A 21,680-nucleotide genomic window follows, 5' to 3' on the forward strand; every position below is an offset into this window, starting at 1 on the left:
GATTGTTGGGAGGAATTCCCCCGTTCGGTTCTTCCAGCCGGGATTCTCCTTGACAGCGCAGTGCAGAAGAAATAGATCGTGAAGCCAGCTACCAGAAAGAGGTTTTATTTCGAGGATCAGCATTGAGTGACAATTCAGCTCGAGTCCCCGGCTAGCTAGACAGAGTGATCTTTAAACAGGGGTTTTTATACCCTTTTGTGGTTTCCAAACTTGTCATTTCTGATTGGTAACAAACTTACCATTTCTAATTGGTGAGTTAAAATTTGTCTTTCTTGATTTGCTGGTTTGTGACTATTGTTAGTTCCTTTTTCTTGCCTAAAAGGTGTTAATTACTTTTATTGTTGTGTCCTGATTGCTGCTAGCTGGTTCCTCATTGTGTGTGTCAAGTGTTTGCTGTTTTAGCCTCAGGCTGCTGTTGACCCAGTTTAGTTGGGGTGTTCCTAGATTATTTCTTAGTTGGGCTGGGGAGGGGGTGTCCAACTCTCATCAATTGGCAGACAGACAGACAGATGATAGATAGAATTTGTTTGTTGCTTCTGCTCTCTTTCAACTTTTTTCTTTGCTCCTCTGGTTCTTAATTCATATTCCTTCGAATAGTTTGGGTCTTGGTAATACTCTATACCACTTAACAGAGAAGAAGCATAAATTATATTTCTATTTTATAAATCTCATCCCTTGAATTACTCATATTCAACACAGCAGAGATTGTTAACAAATTGCTGACTGGGGCACTCATCTATAATTGACAGAGGACTCACATGTTCCTATAGGATACTTTGGGTGTTCATCCAGGATCATTAGAGTGCTTGAAGGGCATACTCTTCATCTGAAAGGACACATAACAAAATAAGATAGTCCTTAGAAAGACACTGAAGAATTTAACTAACAAAAGAAATTAAGAATGTTTCAAGTTTTGAACAAACGTATTATTTAGCTCAGAAGTAAACTGTAGTCCATTTAGCTGGGTAAAATGATTGGCTTTATCTAAGCCTTTTTAAGTGGCCATTTGCACATAATTTTTTTAATTAGCAAAGATATTATGAAACTTTGAATCAAAATGTTAATGATAGCCAAGAGCACTTGCCAAACATTTATTTACTCAGGAAGTGGAGAGGGGGAAACAAACAATAGGAATAATTCAGATTTTGATTTTAAGAAAATCAAGGGGAAAAAAGAACTAGAAAACAGCTGGGGAATCTCACCTGAGGCCTGTTTTAACAGCTTTGTCGTGGAATGTAGGTATAAGCCTGAGCCTCTGTTTTCTTAGCAGCTGCTGGTTGAAGGCTGAGAAAAAGTATTTGTTGCATTAGCTATATCTTTTCCATTATTCTGTGCTTTTTATTTGTTCTTCCTATGGCTGCAATCACCAACAATAGTGCCCTGGAATACCCATGTGCCCTCAGACATGCCTATCAAGTGCCTGGATTTACTTGGCATTAAATTATTTTTATTTTAAAAAACCATCGAATGGAAAACAAGTGTGTCGCAAAGCAAAGGGCCAAGTCTTCTAATTCAGGAGGTTTGGATTCTTGTTCTTCTACAAGATAAAAATTTTGTGAATGAAAAGATAAGCTTCAGGTTGCAGAAGTCTAAATACAATAAAGAGAGCTTTGTGGGCCTCTTTGCTACCATCAAATAGCTATCTGGATTCTTGCACACTAGATCTAAATCTAGCCCTAAATAAATAGCAACTTCTCATTACAGAACATTGCTCTATACAAGAGGGAAAAGGCATGGCAACAGCTGAAGTTCAGGAGATTATACATATTTTTGCAATGCCACATGATACACAGAAGCCCCTGAGTAAGTGTATGTACAGCAGGGGTGTCAAACTGCCAGCCCACGCATCATCTGGAAGCAGCACCCACCCCATTGCCGGCAATTGCAAAACCGTCCCGATACGTTGCGTGATGTCATGTGATGTCGCGAGTTTGACATGTCTGATGTACAGTGTAACATCCCTAATGTAACATGTCATCTTATCTTCTCAATTAGGGCATGCTTATGTATCTTCAAGTTATATAATACGTTCCCAGTGCATAACTAAAAGAGACTTAACATCAACTCTTCGATGAAGCAATCAGGAAACACCTGGATTACTCCACATAATAAGCTTTCTTCAGACACAGGATACAATCCCCACATTGTAAACTTCCTGTCTTCTCCAGGAAGCAGGAGAAGGAAGGAAGCCCAATGTCTTCAAGGTCAGAGGAGACTGAAGAAGGGAATCCCACAAGTGCCACCTCTGGTACATGAAAATCAACACTTCTGTTCCTTGGAATCTAGCTTCACCTGAATTCCTGTAGGTAATTCTCCAACAGCCTAATCAGAATCTATTTCCATGATATTATGAATGAAAAATGCCTCGTTCAGCTGTCAGGTTTTTGTACAGATGCATCTCCTTTTCCCTCCAGCAATTTTATGCACTGCCTCTGACTTTAGTCCCCATTTCTTGGGGTCAGTGGATAAGCTACAGTCCACTCCTCACTGAGGGGAAAAAAATCTGGCAATTTATAATGATCTCTCACTGCTCTCTGTTAATCTGCTACCGCAGAGATTCAGTGCTTCTGAAGCAGCTGAGTGACAGGAGTAGAATAGCAGGATCTTAACTAGGAGGCAGGGAGATCAATGTTTGCCCCCAACAGTAGCACAACGGCCAGCAGTACAGGTAAATCCTCAACTTACGTTTTGTTTAGTGACCATTCAAAGTTGCAATGGTACTGAAAAAAGTGATTTATAACCGTTTCTCATACCTAAGGCCATTACAGCATCCCCATGGTCATGTGAACAAAATTCAGGTGCTTGGCAACCGACTCATATTTAAGAGTGTCCCGGCGTCATGTGATCCCCTTTTGCAGCCTTCTGACAAGCAAAGTCCATGGGGAAGTCAGATTCGCTGAACAATCGTGTTACTAACTTAACAACTGCAGTGATCCACTTAACAACTGTGGCAAGGAAGGTTGTAAAATGAGGCAAATTCATTTAATAAGTGTTTCACTTAGCGACAGAAATTTTGGGTTCCAATGTGGTTGTAAGTCAAGGACTACCTGTACCGCTGTATAAGCACGCATGAGTGTAATGCATTGAACCTGAACTTTCAGAAAGCCCAAACTGATCGGAACATCAGAATAGTTTAAGAAAGTTCATGAAAGAGCATTTGTAGTAGGGATGTTTGTTTCTTTTTTCCTTTTTAAAACCAATATCATTAGTTATTTTTTAGAAGGAAAAAGTGAAAGGAAAAGAAGGGGGAAGTGGTACAGATATACAATAGCTGGGGACAAAGAAATTACTAAGGTTATACCATTAGTGCTCGATATATCTTTGATTAGAAGTTAACCATTGACATCAAATTATATTTATGTAGATTAAATTATTTTAACAATATAATTTAGAATGAAAATCTCTAAGCTAGTGCCAAAATCTCCATTATCTGTTATTTAAAAATGCAAAGACAGAAAAAAATCCTACTAAAACACAAATATTGGTTTCTAAGTTCTCATTTGTCAAATTCTGATTAATGTACAATATTTATAGACATTTATTTTTTTGTGTTTGTGTCTGATTTCACTTTTTAGTCAATTATTTTTCCATTAAAACTATACTTTAAATACTTATTTTTGTCTTGCTGGGTAATAAATAGTATGTAGGGAATCCATTTGCATTTAAGGAATGTTTACTTCTTTTATACATCTGATTAATATCTCTAATTGCTAATTTTTAAATACAAATGTTTTGCCTTCAAACAAACGAAATCTCTGCTGTCATTTTTAGTCATTCTTTTCCTCCACTTAAATAATATTATTCTAGTGTAAGAAAGTGCAGTTGTAGATATAGGCTGGGTTCAAACATTGTATTATTTATTTTTATTTATTGGTAACTCTCCTTTATTATTTGTACAAATAACTCAAAGTGGTGAACATGTTCAACACACCTTCCTCCTCCTATTTTTCCCACAACAACAACCTTGTGAGGTGGATTTGGCTGAGAGAGAATGACTGGCCCAAGGTCATCCAATTGGCTTTCATGGCTAAAGTGGGGATTTAAACTCACAATCTCCTACTTTCTAGCCTAGTGCTTTAACCACTAGACCAAACTGGCTCTTAAATTTTAAGGTACCTTCTTTGATTGGAGGTTAGTGTGATATTGGACCAAGCAGCGCATCCCTCCCTCCCATCCCCCACATAAAACAAGAGTATTTCTTTCTTTGTGGACATTGAGGAACATAAATGACTACGGTAGATCTCTCCTTTTGTTTTCCTTTATATGTACAAAAGTCAAAAATGTCCCATTTCCAATATTCTTTCTTTATCAAGTGATCATTGTAGTAAAGGGACAGGAGAAGGGCATGATCTGGTGGAATGGATTTGATCAAATTTAGATCTGGTATGTGGACCATAAGTTCCCTAGAAATGATTGACAAAAATGAATGTATCTTTGAAGCTGGGTGTATCAATAGCCTGTCTTCTCTTTTTTCTAATAGATGGATTATTCTGAACTACAATCTAAAATGAAGATAAAATGAGGGACAAGTAATAATAGATTGCTTTGGTAATTTCCTTTCAGCTCTGCTGCAGAAGGGTTAAGGTTAATGTCACATAATTAAATGACTCAGTGACCACTGTACTAAAAAGTTCTATAGGTTGAAAGGTATAATTGATCTATTGCACTGATTAGCAATCTCCTGGACACCTTTGCAACAGCTGAAACCCACTTCCGTGTACATACACAGTGCACAGTGTGTAGATCTTCATTTTTGTACATTGCATGCCACTGCACCTTACTACAGCAAGGGCCAGTCACCTCTCTGTGTCACTAGGACTCCACAGAAAATGCCATAAAACTTTCCTTCATCTTTCTGTTTCTATCTCTTGTCATGTCAGCAGAAATCACTGAAGTATTTGAGCAATGAAGAAGGCTTGGCAAATATTAGCAATGCCAGGGCAAATGGAAAAATACTAGTATGGGGATGGATGCCCATTCTGGGCCTAGTTCAGATGGACAGGCTCATGAAAGGACAGTGTGATCTCTGAGCACAAGGACAGGGCATCACAATTAAACATGGGTTCAGGTTGGCTATTTGCCCACAGAATAGGAGCCAAGATTACCAAAGGTCAGTTTACAAAGGTTTCTTTCTCATAAATCAAAAGTAAATATGTTTGGGGAAGGAATACATCCCCTAACATATGCTTAGCAAAATCTGATAGAAAGAACTAGGCACTTCAAGGAGCATGAAGGGCCCCTGTAGATTCAGTCCATCAAACACTTAAAAATTTGGTTTTGGCATGTTTTAGACAAAGCATGATATTCTCTAACTATCAAACTATACAGAGAAACAATCTGAACTGAGAGAGTTTATTTAATACTGGCAATGAAGCAATGTCCTCCATCATGATGAAGGGCACCAGGCAATGTGTGCTAGATATAGAGCTCTCCAATAGAGGAGAATGGCTGGAGGTTGAGAATTGGCAGGCCACTGCTAAGGATCCTCTACATTTGCCATCTGATGTAGTTGCTTCACTTTGTTTCATGGAATAATAAACCCTTCTGAACTCTGGGAATATTGAATAGATTCTTTCACTATTCTGATATATTTTTCTGGCTTTAGTCCTAACCACATATATTGTTTCTAGCATATATTCAAGCCCCTGCTGTGCAGTGCCTTATGATAAAGAGAGAAAGAGGTAGATTTATCCTTAAAAGAGAAGAATATGACCAGAAACTCCTTAACGGGATGCTTCAAATCTTGCCGCGCCCAGAGGAATTTAACAGGTTCATTCTCTTCAGTCAACTATCAGTAAAAACAGTGTATTTTATACCTGCTAATTCCAAAAATATAGCTGAGGTTCAAAAACTTTCCCTTGGCCTTCACATTTTCTCAGTGTTTGTTTCTTATGGGTCAACGGGACTTTCTAGCACCTATGGGCAAAACTGAATTTCTAAATGACAAAGTTATTGTCACACCTAAAGTACGTTTGCCAGGCAATGTGGGAATAAAGCAGAGGGAATGGTTGATTTCAAGGGAGGGATTGGGTGGGTGACCTTGGTGAAGTGCTAGATGGTGCTGGACAGCCTTTGGCAATGATTACATAGATTCCATGCTTCATCTCCCAGGCTCATCACCTGGGAAAAAGCTGCACAATTTCTGTTCAGCTTCAGTGAAGAATTGCCAGCCCCATCTTATGAAGCAGGAAACAGACCAAATGGGAGCTGCTGACGGTGAGGTATTTAGCAGTGCTTGTGAGAGCTGAAGACCATTCCCGTTTACATTTTTTGCCCTGCATTAAATGTATTGATAGGCCAAATTTATGAATGGGTAAATTGTTGATCTCAATTTTTATATCAAATACTGTGCATTATATCATCCAGGGAGACAGGCTAGAAACCATAGTTCATTACTATGATCCTAGACTTTGTTCTTTCCTCCCTTTATTACAATTACTACAGAAAATATTTTTTTAAAGAAATCTCCTACCCCTGAGGTGTCCCTGCTACACCCCAGCTTTATAATTAGCATCTGAGAAGCTGGAGAGAGCCAGCACATTTGTCTTCTTAAAAGAATGACTTGCAATCCCACACCTGTGTACATGCAACTATTTGATGTGTATTTTATCAAGTGGCTAAAGAGCTCGTCCCAGTTCGATATATTCTACTGCAGGTATTGCATCAATAATTCTCAGCAAGTGAACTGTGATGCCATTCTGCTTCTTGTGTTTATCCCGATCCCGGTGCTGCAAGGCTAATTTCTTATTGATACATTTGTGCCAGCTGTAGTAAAGAGAGTTTATACTATGATATGGTGCACATTTCCTATTTTTAGTTTTTTCAAAGCCATAGTTAGGCTCCTTCAACCAACAAAACACCATCAGCCATATTCCACATTAAGTTCAAGGGTTCACAAATACCAGGCCAGAAAAACCAATGAGACAAAACCACTCAGATTCATTTAATACTTGCCCAAGACTCCCACATCTCATCTAAAAGAAAATAATGCAGTTCTTCGCTCACAGAGAACGAAAAATTGATTATCCCTGTAGTTATGCTCAAAGCCTGATTTTAAATAGGAAGGGCAGGTCCTTTCGCTCTCCATGTTTGGCAAAACACATGGGGTATTTTCTTTGATTCTATTGCAGATAGATAGATAGATAGATAGATAGATAGATAGATAGATAGATAGATAGATAGATAGATAGACAGACAGACAGACAGACAGACAGACAGACAGACAGACAGACAGACAGACAAACTTTATTGTCATTTTTTACTGTGGGAAAAATGGCACACATTAAAAATGAAATTTAGTTGCTTGCTCTCAAAGTGTAAACATACATAACACACATTTAAACATACTATATACAATATATGTATAGACCACACCCTTACATATAAGAAATATATAAATATTAATCACTGTCCATCTTGAATACATAACGGAAGGAAGAAGCTTTAGAGTTCACAAGGTTAATACTGTATGGAACAAAACTGTGACTGAATCTGGATGTTCTGCTTCGGATACCATGGAGCCTCCTCCCAGAAGGTAACAAGGAAAACAGGTCGTGAAGAGGATGACAATCTTGCGGACAATCTTGCGGACCCTGCTCAAGCAACGCTTATGTGCTATATCCTGGATGGAAGGGAGGGAACTGCCAATAATCTTTTCAGCCATCCTCACCACTCTCTGCACTGCCTTCCTGTCTGAAGCAGTGACACTTCTAAATCAGACTGTAATGCAATATGACAGGATGCTCTTGATCGTCCAAGGAACCTTAGCCAAACTGTCAGTGACATTTTTGAACATCCAAGTTCCTGCAACTCAAGACTCCTAGAGCAGGGGCAACATCTACTGGACCCCGACCTTGGTTGATTTTGAAAAACTAAGCAGTTGAACTATTCATCAATTTGGGTTCTATTCAGAGAGGAGACCACTAAGAAATTCCAAGTCTGTGGATGAGAATGGAAAGTTGAAGGCAGCAATGGGAAACTGCTTTCTTTTTGTTGCCAAGAAAACTACAATCACTCTTCATGTTAGGGCAGGGTACTTAATAGTTTAAACTATTTCTTTTCTTTTGAAAATATTTGTTCTAAGTTCCTCTTAGGTCTCCAGGCATTTTATTTTTCACAGTTGATACTGGAAGTGATGATATGTCTGCAAGAGCACAAATAGATTTTGTTTTTCCTTGGCTTAAATTTTGTTGGGGTGAGGGTGGCTAAAGTTGACAATGATGCAGAATGGGTGGAAGTTTGATAAATAGCTGAAGGCAGGCATTTCTGTTCTCACCCTCCCAAGTTCGGGGGTGGGGGGTGGGGTTCCTTTTACGTTTATCATTCTAAAGCTTGTCTGAGCCTATGCTCCATTTGTTTCCCATTTCAGAATTGAAATTTGGCAGTGCTATTGAAAGGACTGCAAAACGGGAGTGCTGGGGACACTGAAAGAAAGCAATTGCCTATTCCAACAGGAAGATGGAGATTTACTAGCTCGTTCTTCACAACTCACATCAAGGGGTCTGCTCAAAAGACACAGAAGGGACCATCTTTTTATTTTAAAAGTACCATTTTCCAGCATTGTTCAGCAATACATTCTTTATTGGTGCATTGCACTATATTTCCACCATGTCTTTAATCCATTAGGGACTCTGTCTCTCCTGTCTGGATTGATCCAATTCCATTCATATCAAAATAGAGTCTTTGATCAGGAATCATCCCATGTTGCCTGTAGTTTAGGATGCCCTAAATCAAGAAAACCCTGTTTCATCCATTAAGAGGTTTCATCCATTAAGACTCTTTGCAGCCCATTGATTTGTTTCAGCAGAGTCAGGAAGTCAGACAGCTTCTGCTTTCCCAGTGTGGGTTTATGAGTGACTGACACAGGAGAGGCTCCAGCGAACAAGGGGGAGGGAAGGGCTGGCCTGGAAGTGGAAGTTAAAGTTTCACACAATCAGTAAACAGAATTCCACCCGAAGGCTGCAGACAAACTCTCAGTTGCCTGGGCCAAGTAGTGATGTCACAGTAGGCAGAAGGTCTGGCTGGCCTTCCATGTACCTAATTTTCCCTTATATGGGCAGAGAGAACAATTGGACTTCTGGCAGGCAAATCAATAGAACCAGATGGTGGGCTCCCAATTAGAGATTAGGCACATTCCAATCCAGCACAAATAGACCATCAATCATATAGGAGGGAGGTATTTATAGTCTCTATCACATTCCCTAATTAATTCAAAATGGCCAGAGCAGAAAACACAGTTACAAAAAGGCTATTTCTTACAGAACTCTGGCCTTCCTTTGGCAAAGCTGCATTCCTCTCTGAGGGAAAGGGATTGAGAAGCCACAACACAGATGTTGGCTGGATTGCTCCATAGTGGTTGGGGGGGAGGGGGGAAGCCCAGCACTGTTCTTTGGTTAAAGAAAGAGACTGCTAAATCCAGTCTGAGTTTCTTCAAAGAGATCAGGCAAATCCATCTGGATTACACCTACACTAAATGTTTGGCTTGCTCACAGATGTTGTGAATGGCTGCCTGCTTTTTCTGGCTGGTCTATACGAGTAACTTGCCCCAGTGTGAGCAGAAATGCACAACTTCATGCTCTATCCATCTACCTCTCCGAGCCCACTTGGAAGGTGGATAGGTGGAAGGTGGACCCCTCCTCTTTTACTGCTATGCACCAAAAATAGTGTTTTCGGAATTGTTCTGGAAGCAGGACCGTCTGGTTTGCTGGTTGCACTTCGTTTCACCTTTTGCTCGGATTGGTTCCTCACCGCTGTGGCAAGATTGCCTTCTTCTCTATGGTCACTGCTTGCTGCCTCTGCAGCACTTTTTTTTTTTAAAAAAAAAATAAATTTACCAGTAGAGCAGTGAAAAGCTGGAGGGGGGAGTTCTTTGCAAGTTCATGGACAGAACAAAGGCTAACTTTTACTCCTCCTTTTGTTAAATGAGGAAAACCAACAAGAGTCCTGCTGTCTTTCCCTTCCAACTCAAGTGAAAACGTCACCTATTAAAAAACACGAGGAAGAAATGATCAACCGTTGGGGGCGGGGTTATATTTGTTTATAACTAATCCACCAGTGGCTGCAATAGAGAGAAAGGTATTGAGCAAGAAGACTATCCACCAAGCAGCTCTCACAAAAAATCTACCAATGGGTGCTCTATGTCCTCAAATTAAGATTGCCGGGAGAAATATCAACAACCTAAGATATGCAGATGATACCACTCTGATGGCAGAAAGTGAAGAGGAACTAAAGAGCCTCTTGATGCGGGTGAAGAAGGAGAGTACAAAAGTTGGCTTGAAACTCAACATTAAGAAAACCAAAATCATGGCATCCGGCCCTCTCAATTCCTGGCAAAAAGATGGGGAAGAAATGGAGGTAGTGACAGATTTTATTTTTCTGGGCTCCAGGATCACCTCAGATGGGACTGCAGCCAAGAAATTAAAAGACGCTTGCTCCTGGGGAGGAAAGCTATGGCAAATCTAGACAGCATACTAAAAAGCAGAGACATCACCCTGCCAACAAAAGTGCGTATAGCCCAGGCCATGGTTTTCCCAGTTGCAATGTATGGCTGTGAAAGTTGGACCATAAGAAAGGCTGAGCGCCAAAGAATTGAGGCCTTTGAACTATGGTGCTGGAGAAGACTTCTGTGAGTCCCTTGGACTGCATGGCGTTCAAACCGGTCAGTCCTAGAAGAGATCAACCCCGACTGCTCTTTAGAAGGCCAGATCCTGAAGTTGAAACTCAAATACTTTGGCCACCTAATGAGAAGGAAGGACTCACTGGAGAAGAGCCTAATGGTGGGAAAGATTGAGGGCAATAGAAGAAGGGGACGACAGAGAATGAGATGGCTGGATGGAGTCACTGAAGCAGTAGATGTGAATTTAAATGGACTCCAGAAGATGGTAGAGGACAGGAAGACCTGGAGGAACGTTGTCCATGGGGTCGCGATGGGTCGGACACGACTTCGCAATTAACAACAACAACAACATGTCCTCAAAAGCTCAACAATGAAAAGAAAATAACAGGAGCTTGCTGTCCCAGCATGGATGGGAGGGGTAAAGAAGACAGGGGGTCTGCCAGTCCGGGGCTGTGATAAATAACAGGCTAACCCAATATCAGATGATTGACATGGATCACGCAGAAGAGTTGAAATCCAGAAAGGGAATTCTTAAATCAGCTTCGATTCCAGATGGTTTACAGATAGTCCTCGACTTACAACAATTCATTTAGTGACCGTTTGAAGTTATAACGGCATCAAAAAAAGGGACTTATGACTGTTTTTCACACATCCATTGCAGCATCCTCGTGGTCATGTGATTTACATTCAGACGCTTGGCAACTGGCTTATATTTATGATCGTTGCAGCGTCCTAGGGTCATATGATCAATTTTTCCGACCTTCTGACAAGCAAAGTCAATGGGGAAGCCAGATTCACTTCACAACAGTGTTACTAATTTAAGAACTATAGGGATACACTTAACAAATGTGGAAAGAAAAGTTGTAAAATGGCGCAAAACTCACTTAACAAATTTCTCACTTAGCAACAAAAATTTGGGGCTCAATTGTGGTCATAAGTTGAGGACTACCCGTACACAAGGGAATCAAGCAACATATCATTCAGATCCTTAAATCTAGCCTATCCTAACATATATAGTTTGACTGTAACCACACCACAGCCACTTAAATTCTAAAATCTTCTGACAATGCACTGTGTCTTGGAGCAAGCTGATCTGAGGACATCCCAGAGTGTTCTGCACATCCCAGATACCTTGGAATCATCTCTTATTAACAGCTGTCTCCCTTAGCTAAGCCCCAAAATGTTTTTATCTTATTACTCTGTATATATTCCTTCAATTTTACCATCTATTTTTTTTTTGTTTGCACTATCTACAAAATAACAGGAAATGTCATCTGCATTCCCAATGTATCCACAAGCTGAATGCCTTTAGACCGAGAAACCATAAATAGCAAGATTATTTAGAATGGTAAGAAAACAGGAATAGTATTGAGTTATCATTTGAATAGTAAAATTGCAGGTTTCAGATCTAATTCTTATGTGGGATACAATACTGCCTTCAAATGGATGCAGGCAGCAGAGTAAATGAAAAAGTACAGAGGGGTAGATCTTGCAGACATTCTTGCTCATTCTGTGAAAAATAGCTCACAAAATTCAGGTTAAACAAAGGAAAAAAGAATATCTGATTTTCCAAACAATCACTTTGTGGATGTTTTTTCTTAGATAATGTTGGAAGGCTTGGGCAAATTTCACCAAGTTCTCCAAATTCTCTCATGACTTGCTACATGGCCTCAGATAAATGTCTGTGGAGATTCTCAGTCATCCAAGTCATACTGTAGTTGTTTCAAAGGTGCTTTTTTCTTCAATAGACAACTTGACCGTGGTGGTGTGGTGTTGTTTTTTTGAGGAGGAAGAAGAAATTTTTTTGCTTCTCATCCATGGAGCTTCTTGAATGAATCCAGAAGTGATGAAACTTCTTGGATGAGAAGCAAAATGTTTTCTTCTTTTTCTTCCTCAAGGAAGAAACAGTCCAGTTGCCTTCTGAAGAAAAAACACCTTCGAGATGGCCTCAGGTACATGTCAGGTGCCAGAACACCACACACCTGAACCAGATTCATGACCTGTGCAGCCATTGGTGCAGGTCCAGCTACAATTCTTGGTATTGCTCTTTCCATCTCAAGTGAATATACAGGACGATCAGAAAGATAGGTTATTTATTTGGTTGCTTCAAATATTTTTATCCCCATTTTCTACTCTAAAAATATGTAAAACATTTTTATTTTGCTTTCTGACACACAAACTTGATTTTTTTTTTTTTTTTTTTGGTCTTGAAAAAACACTCTCTCTGCTGATGAGCTTGCTCTCTCATCTTCCTTGAAATCATTTTGGGATGAAGTGGATCTCTCTCTCTCTCTCTCTCTCTCTCTCTCTCTCTCTCTCTTAAATCCAGTTAGCTTTGTGAGTGTCTTTCATTCTTTTAAGGACTTTGACTTTGATTATTTGTTTATGTACAGAAATGTTATTCTACCTTTCCATTCAAGAGACACTCAAAGCAGCTGATAGTAATACTTATAAAAAAAATAAAAAGTAAACAGAGAAAATCTGATTAAAAACAGAAGTCATATTAACTGCTTTAAACTGATAAAAGCTTGACTAAGAACAAAATCATGACATTTTTCCTAAAAGCAAAAGAGGTGGGAACTGGATGCAATGCCTGTGGAAGTACATTCCATCATTCGGGAGCAATGAGAAGGTCCTCTCCCATGTGTCCCATAAACAGCCTCCGGAAACTGAAGGCCGTGTTAAGATTTTGCCGTTTCAGATATTGTAAGAAGCCATTCAGATAGACAGATTCCAAGAATTTTAGGACTTCAAAAGTGAATCCCAACATTTTAAATTGGGTCTGGAGAAGAAATGAGAACTTGTGCAGTTTTTTTCCAACATGCACCTAATACCTTTTGCAGCACTGTATATTGGTTAGCAGTTTGGCTGCCACATTTTCACCAGCTGAAGTTTCCTGCCATTCTCCTATGGTCAGCCCATATAGAATTCATTGTGGTAATCAAGTCAAGATGTAACCACGGCTTAGATAACTGTTATCAGATATGAGCAACCCTGGAATGGCCTGGCATTCTAGATGTAACTGTCAAACACACTGCTTGCTGTTGCTGTCACTGAATCCAGGTGGACAGGCCGGTGGAGGCTGTGTGGTGAGAAAACTCACTCAGCTTTGGCCTTTACTTGGACTGTGAAATCCTTGTAATAAGACCACCCAGAAGTTATAACGGATATAAAATGCAACAACCCGGTTGCTGGCAAGTTCTAACAACCACCAACATATCACAGTTATGCTTCATTGATAGCTAACAGGTTTTTGAATGCAATGCGAAGTGCTAGTTTTGTTCCATAAAGCCCTACATGGTTTAACCACCTAGGTACCCTCACTGCCAATCTGTTCTGTACATTTATTGAGCTCATATTTCTACAAAATAAGGAGAGATGAATTCACAAGACTGGTTTTTGGGTCATGCCTCTGACATTATGGAACAACTTCCTTCCAGTGGACTTAACATGAGAGTCTTCTGGAAAGCATTAAAGACCAAGTTATTTTGGAGGGTCTTCAGTGGTTGAGGGTTGCTTGCTGATGGTCTTATGTGATTATAGAGAGTTACACTTTCTGATTTTAATTATATTATTTAAAAGTATTAATTGAGTTTTTATTAGAGTTTACCATATATACTTTAATATTTGGTTATAGTAGTTTTATTGTTTATACTTATTTGATTCTTATAGTGATACTGAACCAGGGAACTTTAAATTTTTGTTTGTGTGCTACCATAAATCTAAATGGAATCGATGATATGTGCTTTCTAAGTCTAATAAATGATCATAGTAGTGTCATCAGTGGAAACACTGATCAAAGGAGTGGCATTCCCTGCTCAACTATTATTGAGTGATAACTTCAAGGCCTTTATTTTTTCTTAAGCTTTAAACTAGACTGATGTTCAAATAGAAAGACAGTCTCCAGCAAAGTAATATAAAGCACTTGCATACTTCAACAGTGTTCCTGTAATGGCAGAAATTCAGTCTCTTTCCCTCCATTCTGTAACCTCCTTGCAAAATATGACAGGAAATTAAAATAGTGAGGAATTCTGCCCACCCCATTTCCTCTGATCCTGGCACAAATGAGTCTCCAAAACTGCAAGATAACCAAACTGGTGGGGAATGAAAGAACAATCCAGCCTGCTCTGAAGCAAATTTAACTAAGCACAGAAAAATATTTCTATGTAATCTTAGGGTGGGGGAGAGTGATTCTTTAAAAGTGCATAAAAATTCACTGATAGCTCAATGTTTTTTTTTAAATAAAAATATACATAAAAAAATGAAGAGAGAGGTTTTGAGGTATAAAAGAAAATAAATCCTTATACTGTACCAGAAAGTTGGTCTAGCTACTGTGGTTCTGTTATATACTGAGATAAACTACCATAAGGACAAGATGGGTTTCATTCAAGGTTCTTGGCAGGTTCTTTGGTTCAAAAAGTTGGCAAGGGACTCTAGGAATAGACAGAAACAATCAGAAGTACACAACGAAGAATAAAAATTACTAGATCACTAATAAGAACAAAGGGTGATTTTGACTGATAGCTTTCCTTCTTCTGATAAGCAGATGACAGTATCTGTGGGCAGGAGAAGACCCAGTAGATGAGAATAAGTAAGGAAGTAGCAAATAAACAATTTAGTCAATTTACAAAGAGAATATGGTTAGGACATGACCAGAGAGAAGCAAAAAAAAAAGCAGCTACCCAACCAACTTGTGCTATTTCTCTACTAGTGGCCTAGGGTGGCTTATTAACACCATGAAGTCCATCCTCACTGATGCTCTTTTGCAGCACAATGGTTGGATGACTCTTAAAGATACCATAAGGCACTAGTGGGAAAGTGGCCTTATAGTAGATTTTAAATATGCAACTCAGCCAGAACTGACTTGGTCAGACTTTGTTTTCACCTCTGAAATGCGTTTCAGCATGTGCTCAACATGGTACCCCTCTTCTGAATTCCTCCAGGCTGTCCCCTGGAAAACACAAATCTTGCATGCAGAGGATGTTGCTCCCAAAAGACGCCAATGGGCTGTTATTAGTCAAAGTCTTTACCACTTTCTTGTCTCCTGAGATAAGAAAAAGACCCCTTTGCCAATCTTATATCCTTTCACTTTTCCATCAATATCTTTGAATTTATTTCTTCCTTTCAGACTTTCTGGCCCCAATAAAAGAACATTATGGCCGCTTGTTATAACCTCTTTGACTTAACAACTCTCACAGTAAGCTGTTATTTTGCTGAAGATTTTTGCAGGGGAGCTTATCAGAAATGCTTTTTGGAAACGCGCAACACAACCAAGAAGGGAAGAGAAAGGAAGGGTTATTTGATAAAAAGTAACTAAGCCAAAGGCACCAGGATATTGTACTGAAGCCAAGGGGCCATAGAGGCAATCTGCTTATCAAGAATCAGTGGTCAGAGAAGGGTGGGACAGCATTATAGAGGGCTAGTGTGGCATTCAGACAATGTGAATGCTATTCTTAGCTTTGCCATAAATCTAAGACTGACCTGATATAATGTTAGAAAGTCTGCCCAAAATTTTTTGTTAAGTTTGAAGCTGGGATCAAGAGCTGTTCCAGCCAAGTTTTGATGATTTCTTCATTTCTCTATAGACTTTCAGATTTAGCTTGTAAACTATGAAATGTTCTTGCTGGCTTTAATCTTCATTTCTATATGTATCAAGGCTACTTTCAAATAAATGCACCCATACAATAACATTGACAGCTTCCATCATCAATTGGAATTGGAAATACATTGCTTACAACTCAACTGATTTCCATCACCCTCTGTCAGCTTTCTAGCTGATTAATAAAAACAGAGATTTTGACAAATGAAAGAAGATTGGGTTGAAAAAGAAAGTTGGAAAGATCAACATTGTAAGCAATGGTCTGAAAATTCCCAAATACCTGTTTTGTCCAACTTGGTGCACAAGCTATTTCAGTTGGGGGTATGTTGATTAATATGAACAGAAGATTGATTACGAGGGCAATTCGGAAATAAACCTCCATTTGGTTATCAATGACAGACACTCGCAGATACAGAACTTTTATTATACACATTAGAAAACTATGACATTACATTACTTTTTGACATAATTGCCATTCAAATTGAGGCACTTGTCATAACGTCTTACAAGGTTTAAATTCCTTAGTAATAGTCGCTCGGCACCAAATTTGGGCTATGGGGGTGTGTGTGATCAAAAACATCGCAACAGAACTTCTTCAAAAGTTCTTGGGTGTGTCTAGCGGTGTGCGGGTAAGCATTATTATGAATCAACACCACACTGGAAGTCACCATGCCCTGATGCTAGTTGTGGATGGCTCATCTGAGTTTTTGTAATGTTTCACAGTAGACTTCTGAATTGATGGTCGAACCATGCTCCATGAACTTTACTAGCAGTACTCCTTTGGTTTCTTCACATTTGGCGGGATTTTCTATGGCACCACCTCCAGTGTGGTGTTTCCATCTTCCTTTTTTTTTAACTGACTCAACTGAATTATATTTAACAGCTGTCTTATGAGAATGTTTAAGATAAAGTGAGAAACAAATTTCCACTGTCTACATTTTGCATATAGGCTTGTTTATTTAAACTTAAATCAAGCTTAAATTCTGACAAACATAAAAATTGTGAAGCTTTTCTACTTTGTTTGCTGAAAATACATTTTTAAAAAAATCATTAAACTTTGACATAAGTATCCTATATATTTTCAGTGTCTGGAATCCTCCTGGACAGTTGCCTCAACAGAAGGCTGTAAATACAGATGGAGAAAATATATTTTTACTGTTAGCGTGAACATTCTTGCTTTAGTCCAAATCCAGGAATCATGTAATTCAAATGGAAACAGACATTTCATTGTCTGAAGCAGAAAAGCTAAGCTTCCCTATATTACCAAAACAACAATAACAACAACAACAGTACAGATACTCTTTGCTTAATGATTGGTTGTTTAGCGACTGTTTGAAGTTATGAAGGACCCACCAGAAGCTACTTATAACTGGGATTCAGAGTTCAAGAGCTTCACACATCTCTCCCACATTCACATGACAACAAAAAGTTGGCAATGGGCTCACCTTTACAGCAGGGTTCAGTGGTCACATGACTGTGATTTACAACTGTTTTGCAGTTTCTGGCTTTTCAGCCACTTTCCAGGAAAAACCCATAGAACTACATGGATTCACTTAACAACCTCTGCAAAGTAAGTTGTAAAATCGGGTCTGGTCACATGGATGCCTCAATTTATGACTGTTAGATGATTTACAGGAATTCAGGGCTCCATTGTGGTCATAAATCACATTATCCATAAATGAATTCAATAAGAGACATTTGCTGCCCTTTGGTTATTCTGTGACTAGAATACTCACCTCCCCTTGTGCTATCTTTGTGCAATGAATACACAGACCAAGGACAAGTCTACCAGTCAAATGTTTCCCCTGTGAAAATTAGCAGCAGAATCTGAGGTAAAACTGTGTCTGTCTTCCTTTCTCCTCAAGTCTTTAACCCTTTTTAAGTTGTAGGACAAGTTCATCTGAAGGCAGCTGAAAAAATAGCATCTAAAATAGCCATTTTCAATCTGTAAAATATTAAGATACGTTAAGATTCATAGCACATTCACAACCACTATAGCATTTGAAAAAATGAATAAGCTTTCTATTGAGAGTCTGCCACCTGTACCCCTATCTGTTCAGACTTTGAGGTCTCCGGGAGAACAAGACTTGTCTAGGCAAGTTGTTTAGGAAGACAGAGTCCTGTTTAGGTGAAAGGGGGATGATAGAAACAGTGTACTGCTAAAATTAAACATAGACAGTCCTCTCAGCAAATTGGAGCCTTTCTACTTTTTTTTTAATATCATGATATTCAGGATTCCAAAGCCAGCCAAATGTCCGAGATCAAGCACAAATGGGCCAGAGAAGTTGAACATGTCTTGCTTCAACAGTAAAATCATTTTATTTTAATCCATTAGCACAAGGAAGGGAGAAAAGAGGCTTCTTTTTAATTTTTAAATAGAGACCTCATCCAGAGATGGAGGATGGAAGGAGAAATGCTGATATTGTGGGAATCTTCTTAAACTTGGTGATTTCACTGGGAACAGGTCTGTGCAGAAGTAATAGTGATAGCCCTGTGGTTGGAGAGACTCTTTCTCTCGTTTAGTCTATAGACCAGAAGCAGCTTGTTTTTTTTATAAAGGAAATGTTCTCTGAACCTGCTTAGATTCCAGCATTGGTAACCACCATTTCTGAAATTAGGAGTTGGCTTTGGAAAAAGCATTTGCCTGATGACACTGTGTATGTATTGTAGGGTTTGGTTTCATTGGAAAGGAAGAAGATGAAAAAGAGATTTCTGATGCCTTAAGTAACATCTAAAGTGGGATTTGAGGAGCTAGTGCCCTATTTTTATTTCTGTTTTCATATTCTGGAAATTCAATCTACTTCTGATCTTTTTCCTCTCACGTTCTATTAAACCCTTCAATGAATTTGTCTCAAGAAGAAACTAGGGGACCAGGAAAGCAGCTGTCATAAAATGGGATAAAATTTCTCTTTTTCTAGTTCCAAGGGGAAGCAGCCACAATATTGAGCATATGCCTCCTGCAGCAATACGCTGGTTATCACAAGCCAGGGCTGCTGTAACCCTCACTCCACCTTCCTTCATTTCCCCTTCTGAGCTTCCAGGACTCACTAGATGAGGTTGTTCCCATTCTTGGCCCTGGAGCATTTGGCTGTCTCTTGCAATTAAAGAGAATGAGTTCCAGAGATATTGGGCCTGTGCAGACATTGTCAGAGCATCAGCCCTTCCAGTGTAATGTGGCAAAACCAGGGCAGACCTTGCAATTGGAGTAATGGAGAAAAATCTTCTCAGGATGTTCCCAAGGGAAGGGCAAGTACTGTATGGCCTGTTAAAATCATGGTGGCCACTGGATGGTGGCAAAGAGTTAACGATGTCTGCATCCCTTTATTGCCAATGCCACCCAGTGGTCAGATGGCTTCTTACAGATCTGGTAAACCAGGGCAGACCTTGCAATTGGAGTAATGGAGAAAAATCTTCTGAGGATGTTCCCAAGGGAAGGGCAAGTACTGTATGGCCTGTTAAAATCATGGTGGCCACTGGATGGTGGCAAAGAGTTAAAGATATCTGCATCCCTTTATTGCCAGTGCCACCCAGTGGTCAGATGGCTTCTTACAGATCTGGTAATGTTAGTCAGAGAGCATGAAAGGTTTTGGGTACTATGCCTTCACCCTATATTTTTCAATGAATATGCTGATCCTCCTCATTTATAATATGACCACCACTTCTGATATTTTCCATTTCTCTCCATTAACTTGAGGTTTACAAAAACAGCAAAGCTGTTGTCTAGTAGCTTCTCACTGGAGTTTACTTTCCTACAGTCAGTCTATTAACAAACTGTCAGGACAAAAGACCAGGTCCACATGGGAAGTTCAATTAAACTGATTTATTGCTAGAGCCTATGCACAGGAATCTTCTCAACTAATGGTCAACACTTGGTTAGAGTTGATAAGGGCCAAAGGTACTCAAGGGGGATTTGGACTTAATTCACTTGTCATTATGTAATAATTCTAGGCTGATCCCCCTTTTCACTCTGCCTTCAGGTTCCAGTCCTTCTCCTACACGAACAGATTTAAAAAGAATAAAAATCAATGCCACCAAACTGGAGAATATTTTACAAAGTAATCTTCTCAAATACTTCTTGTCTTTAGAAAATACTATAAAAATCTTTAAAAGAGAGATGAAGAGAAAAAATGCTGAGCATTCCTGTTGGAAAATGATAATGTACATGAATGACATAAGCATTACTTTTTTTCTTCTGTCCATGGGTATGCGGAGATCTAGATAGCTGAACTGATTTTTTCTCCTGCTGTAGTTAAGATCAAATAAAAACTTATTTAAGCCAACAAATTATGAGGGGGGGAGAAGAGAAAGAGATTTTATCAGTAATTTCTTCTGTTATAACTATTTAATGGAATTGGGTATGTCTAGTTTAACGAAGAGAAGGACAAGGGGGGACATGATAGCAGTATTCCAATATCTCAGGGGCTGCCATAAAGAAGAGGGAATTAAGCTATTTTCCAAAGCACCTGAAGGCAGGACAAGAAGCAACGGGTGGAAACTAATCAAGGAGAGAAGCAACCTAGAACTAAGGAGAAACTTCCTGACAGTGAGAACAATTAATCAGTGGAACAGCCTGCCTCCAGAAGCAGTAAATGCTCCAACACTGGAAGTTTTTAAGAAGAGACTGGACAGCCATTTGTCTGAAATGGTGTAGGGTTTCCTGCCTGAGCAGGGGGTTAGACTAGATGACCTCCAAGGTCCCTTCCAACTTTACTATTACTATTATTATTATTATAAATAAAATTAATAAATGTATCTAAGGAAGACACTGTGTCTTCTGGGACCATTGACTTTGCTGTTGTTGTTAATTGCGAAGTCGTGTCCGACCCATCGCGACCCCATGGACAACGTTCCTCCAGGTCTTCCTGTCCTCTACCATCTTCTGGAGTCCATTCAAATTCACACCTACTGCTTCAGTGACTCCATCCAGCCATCTCATTCTCTGTCGTCCCTTCTTCTATTGCCCTCAATCTTTCCCAGCATTAGGCTCTTCTCCAGTGAATCCTTCCTTCTCATTAGGTGGCCAAAGTACTTGAGTTTCAACTTCAGGATCTGGCCTTCTAAAGAGCAGTCGGGGTTGATCTCTTCTAATCTAAAGAGCAGTTGGGGTTGGTCTTTGCTGTTACATGCCTCCATAGGGAGTGAAGGACTTTGATAGGGTTCTGTTCCAAAATGCTTGCAGTCCAAGATGGAGATGGAGATGGAAAGATTGGGGGAGGGGTTGGTTTTGTCCTTTGGAGGGGAAAAACATCCCCCAGTAAAACCACATTGGATACTAGTGATGCATAATTCTAATTTTTTTTTATGTAGTCTGGCTTGATAGCTTGCAAACAAATTTTCTTAACATCTATGTGAACAAGGGCTGGCACTTGCTTGAGCCCCAAGGCCATTATATATTGTGCCTGATGGTTTGCATGTGCATACATGCATGGTCTATTCATATACTGTGTCAGTTCTCCAAACTCTCCA

The 21,680-nt window shown here is 39.4% G+C and overlaps 2 protein-coding genes across 4 annotated transcripts in view; both read left to right on the forward strand.

The window, feature by feature from the left end:
- CCDC42 (coiled-coil domain containing 42) overlaps positions 1 to 21,680 on the forward strand; it is a 64,761-nt gene that overhangs the window by 40,874 nt on the left and 2,207 nt on the right. The gene's annotated exons all lie outside the window — the stretch shown is intronic.
- Positions 2,001 to 21,680, forward strand: part of LOC120313319 — a 38,763-nt gene continuing 19,083 nt past the window's right edge. For all 3 annotated transcript variants that reach the window (XM_039355113.1, XM_039355111.1, XM_039355110.1), the window contains exon 1: positions 2,001 to 2,302. In XM_039355113.1, the coding sequence (XP_039211047.1) occupies positions 2,253 to 2,302 (50 nt within the window). In that variant the 5' untranslated portion in view covers positions 2,001 to 2,252. The remainder of the gene's footprint in view (positions 2,303 to 21,680) is intronic.

The sequence above is a fragment of the Crotalus tigris genome, unplaced genomic scaffold, assembly GCF_016545835.1.
Source record: "Crotalus tigris isolate CLP2741 ecotype Arizona unplaced genomic scaffold, ASM1654583v1 scf7180000018599.1079084, whole genome shotgun sequence".
NCBI lineage: Eukaryota > Metazoa > Chordata > Lepidosauria > Squamata > Viperidae > Crotalus > Crotalus tigris.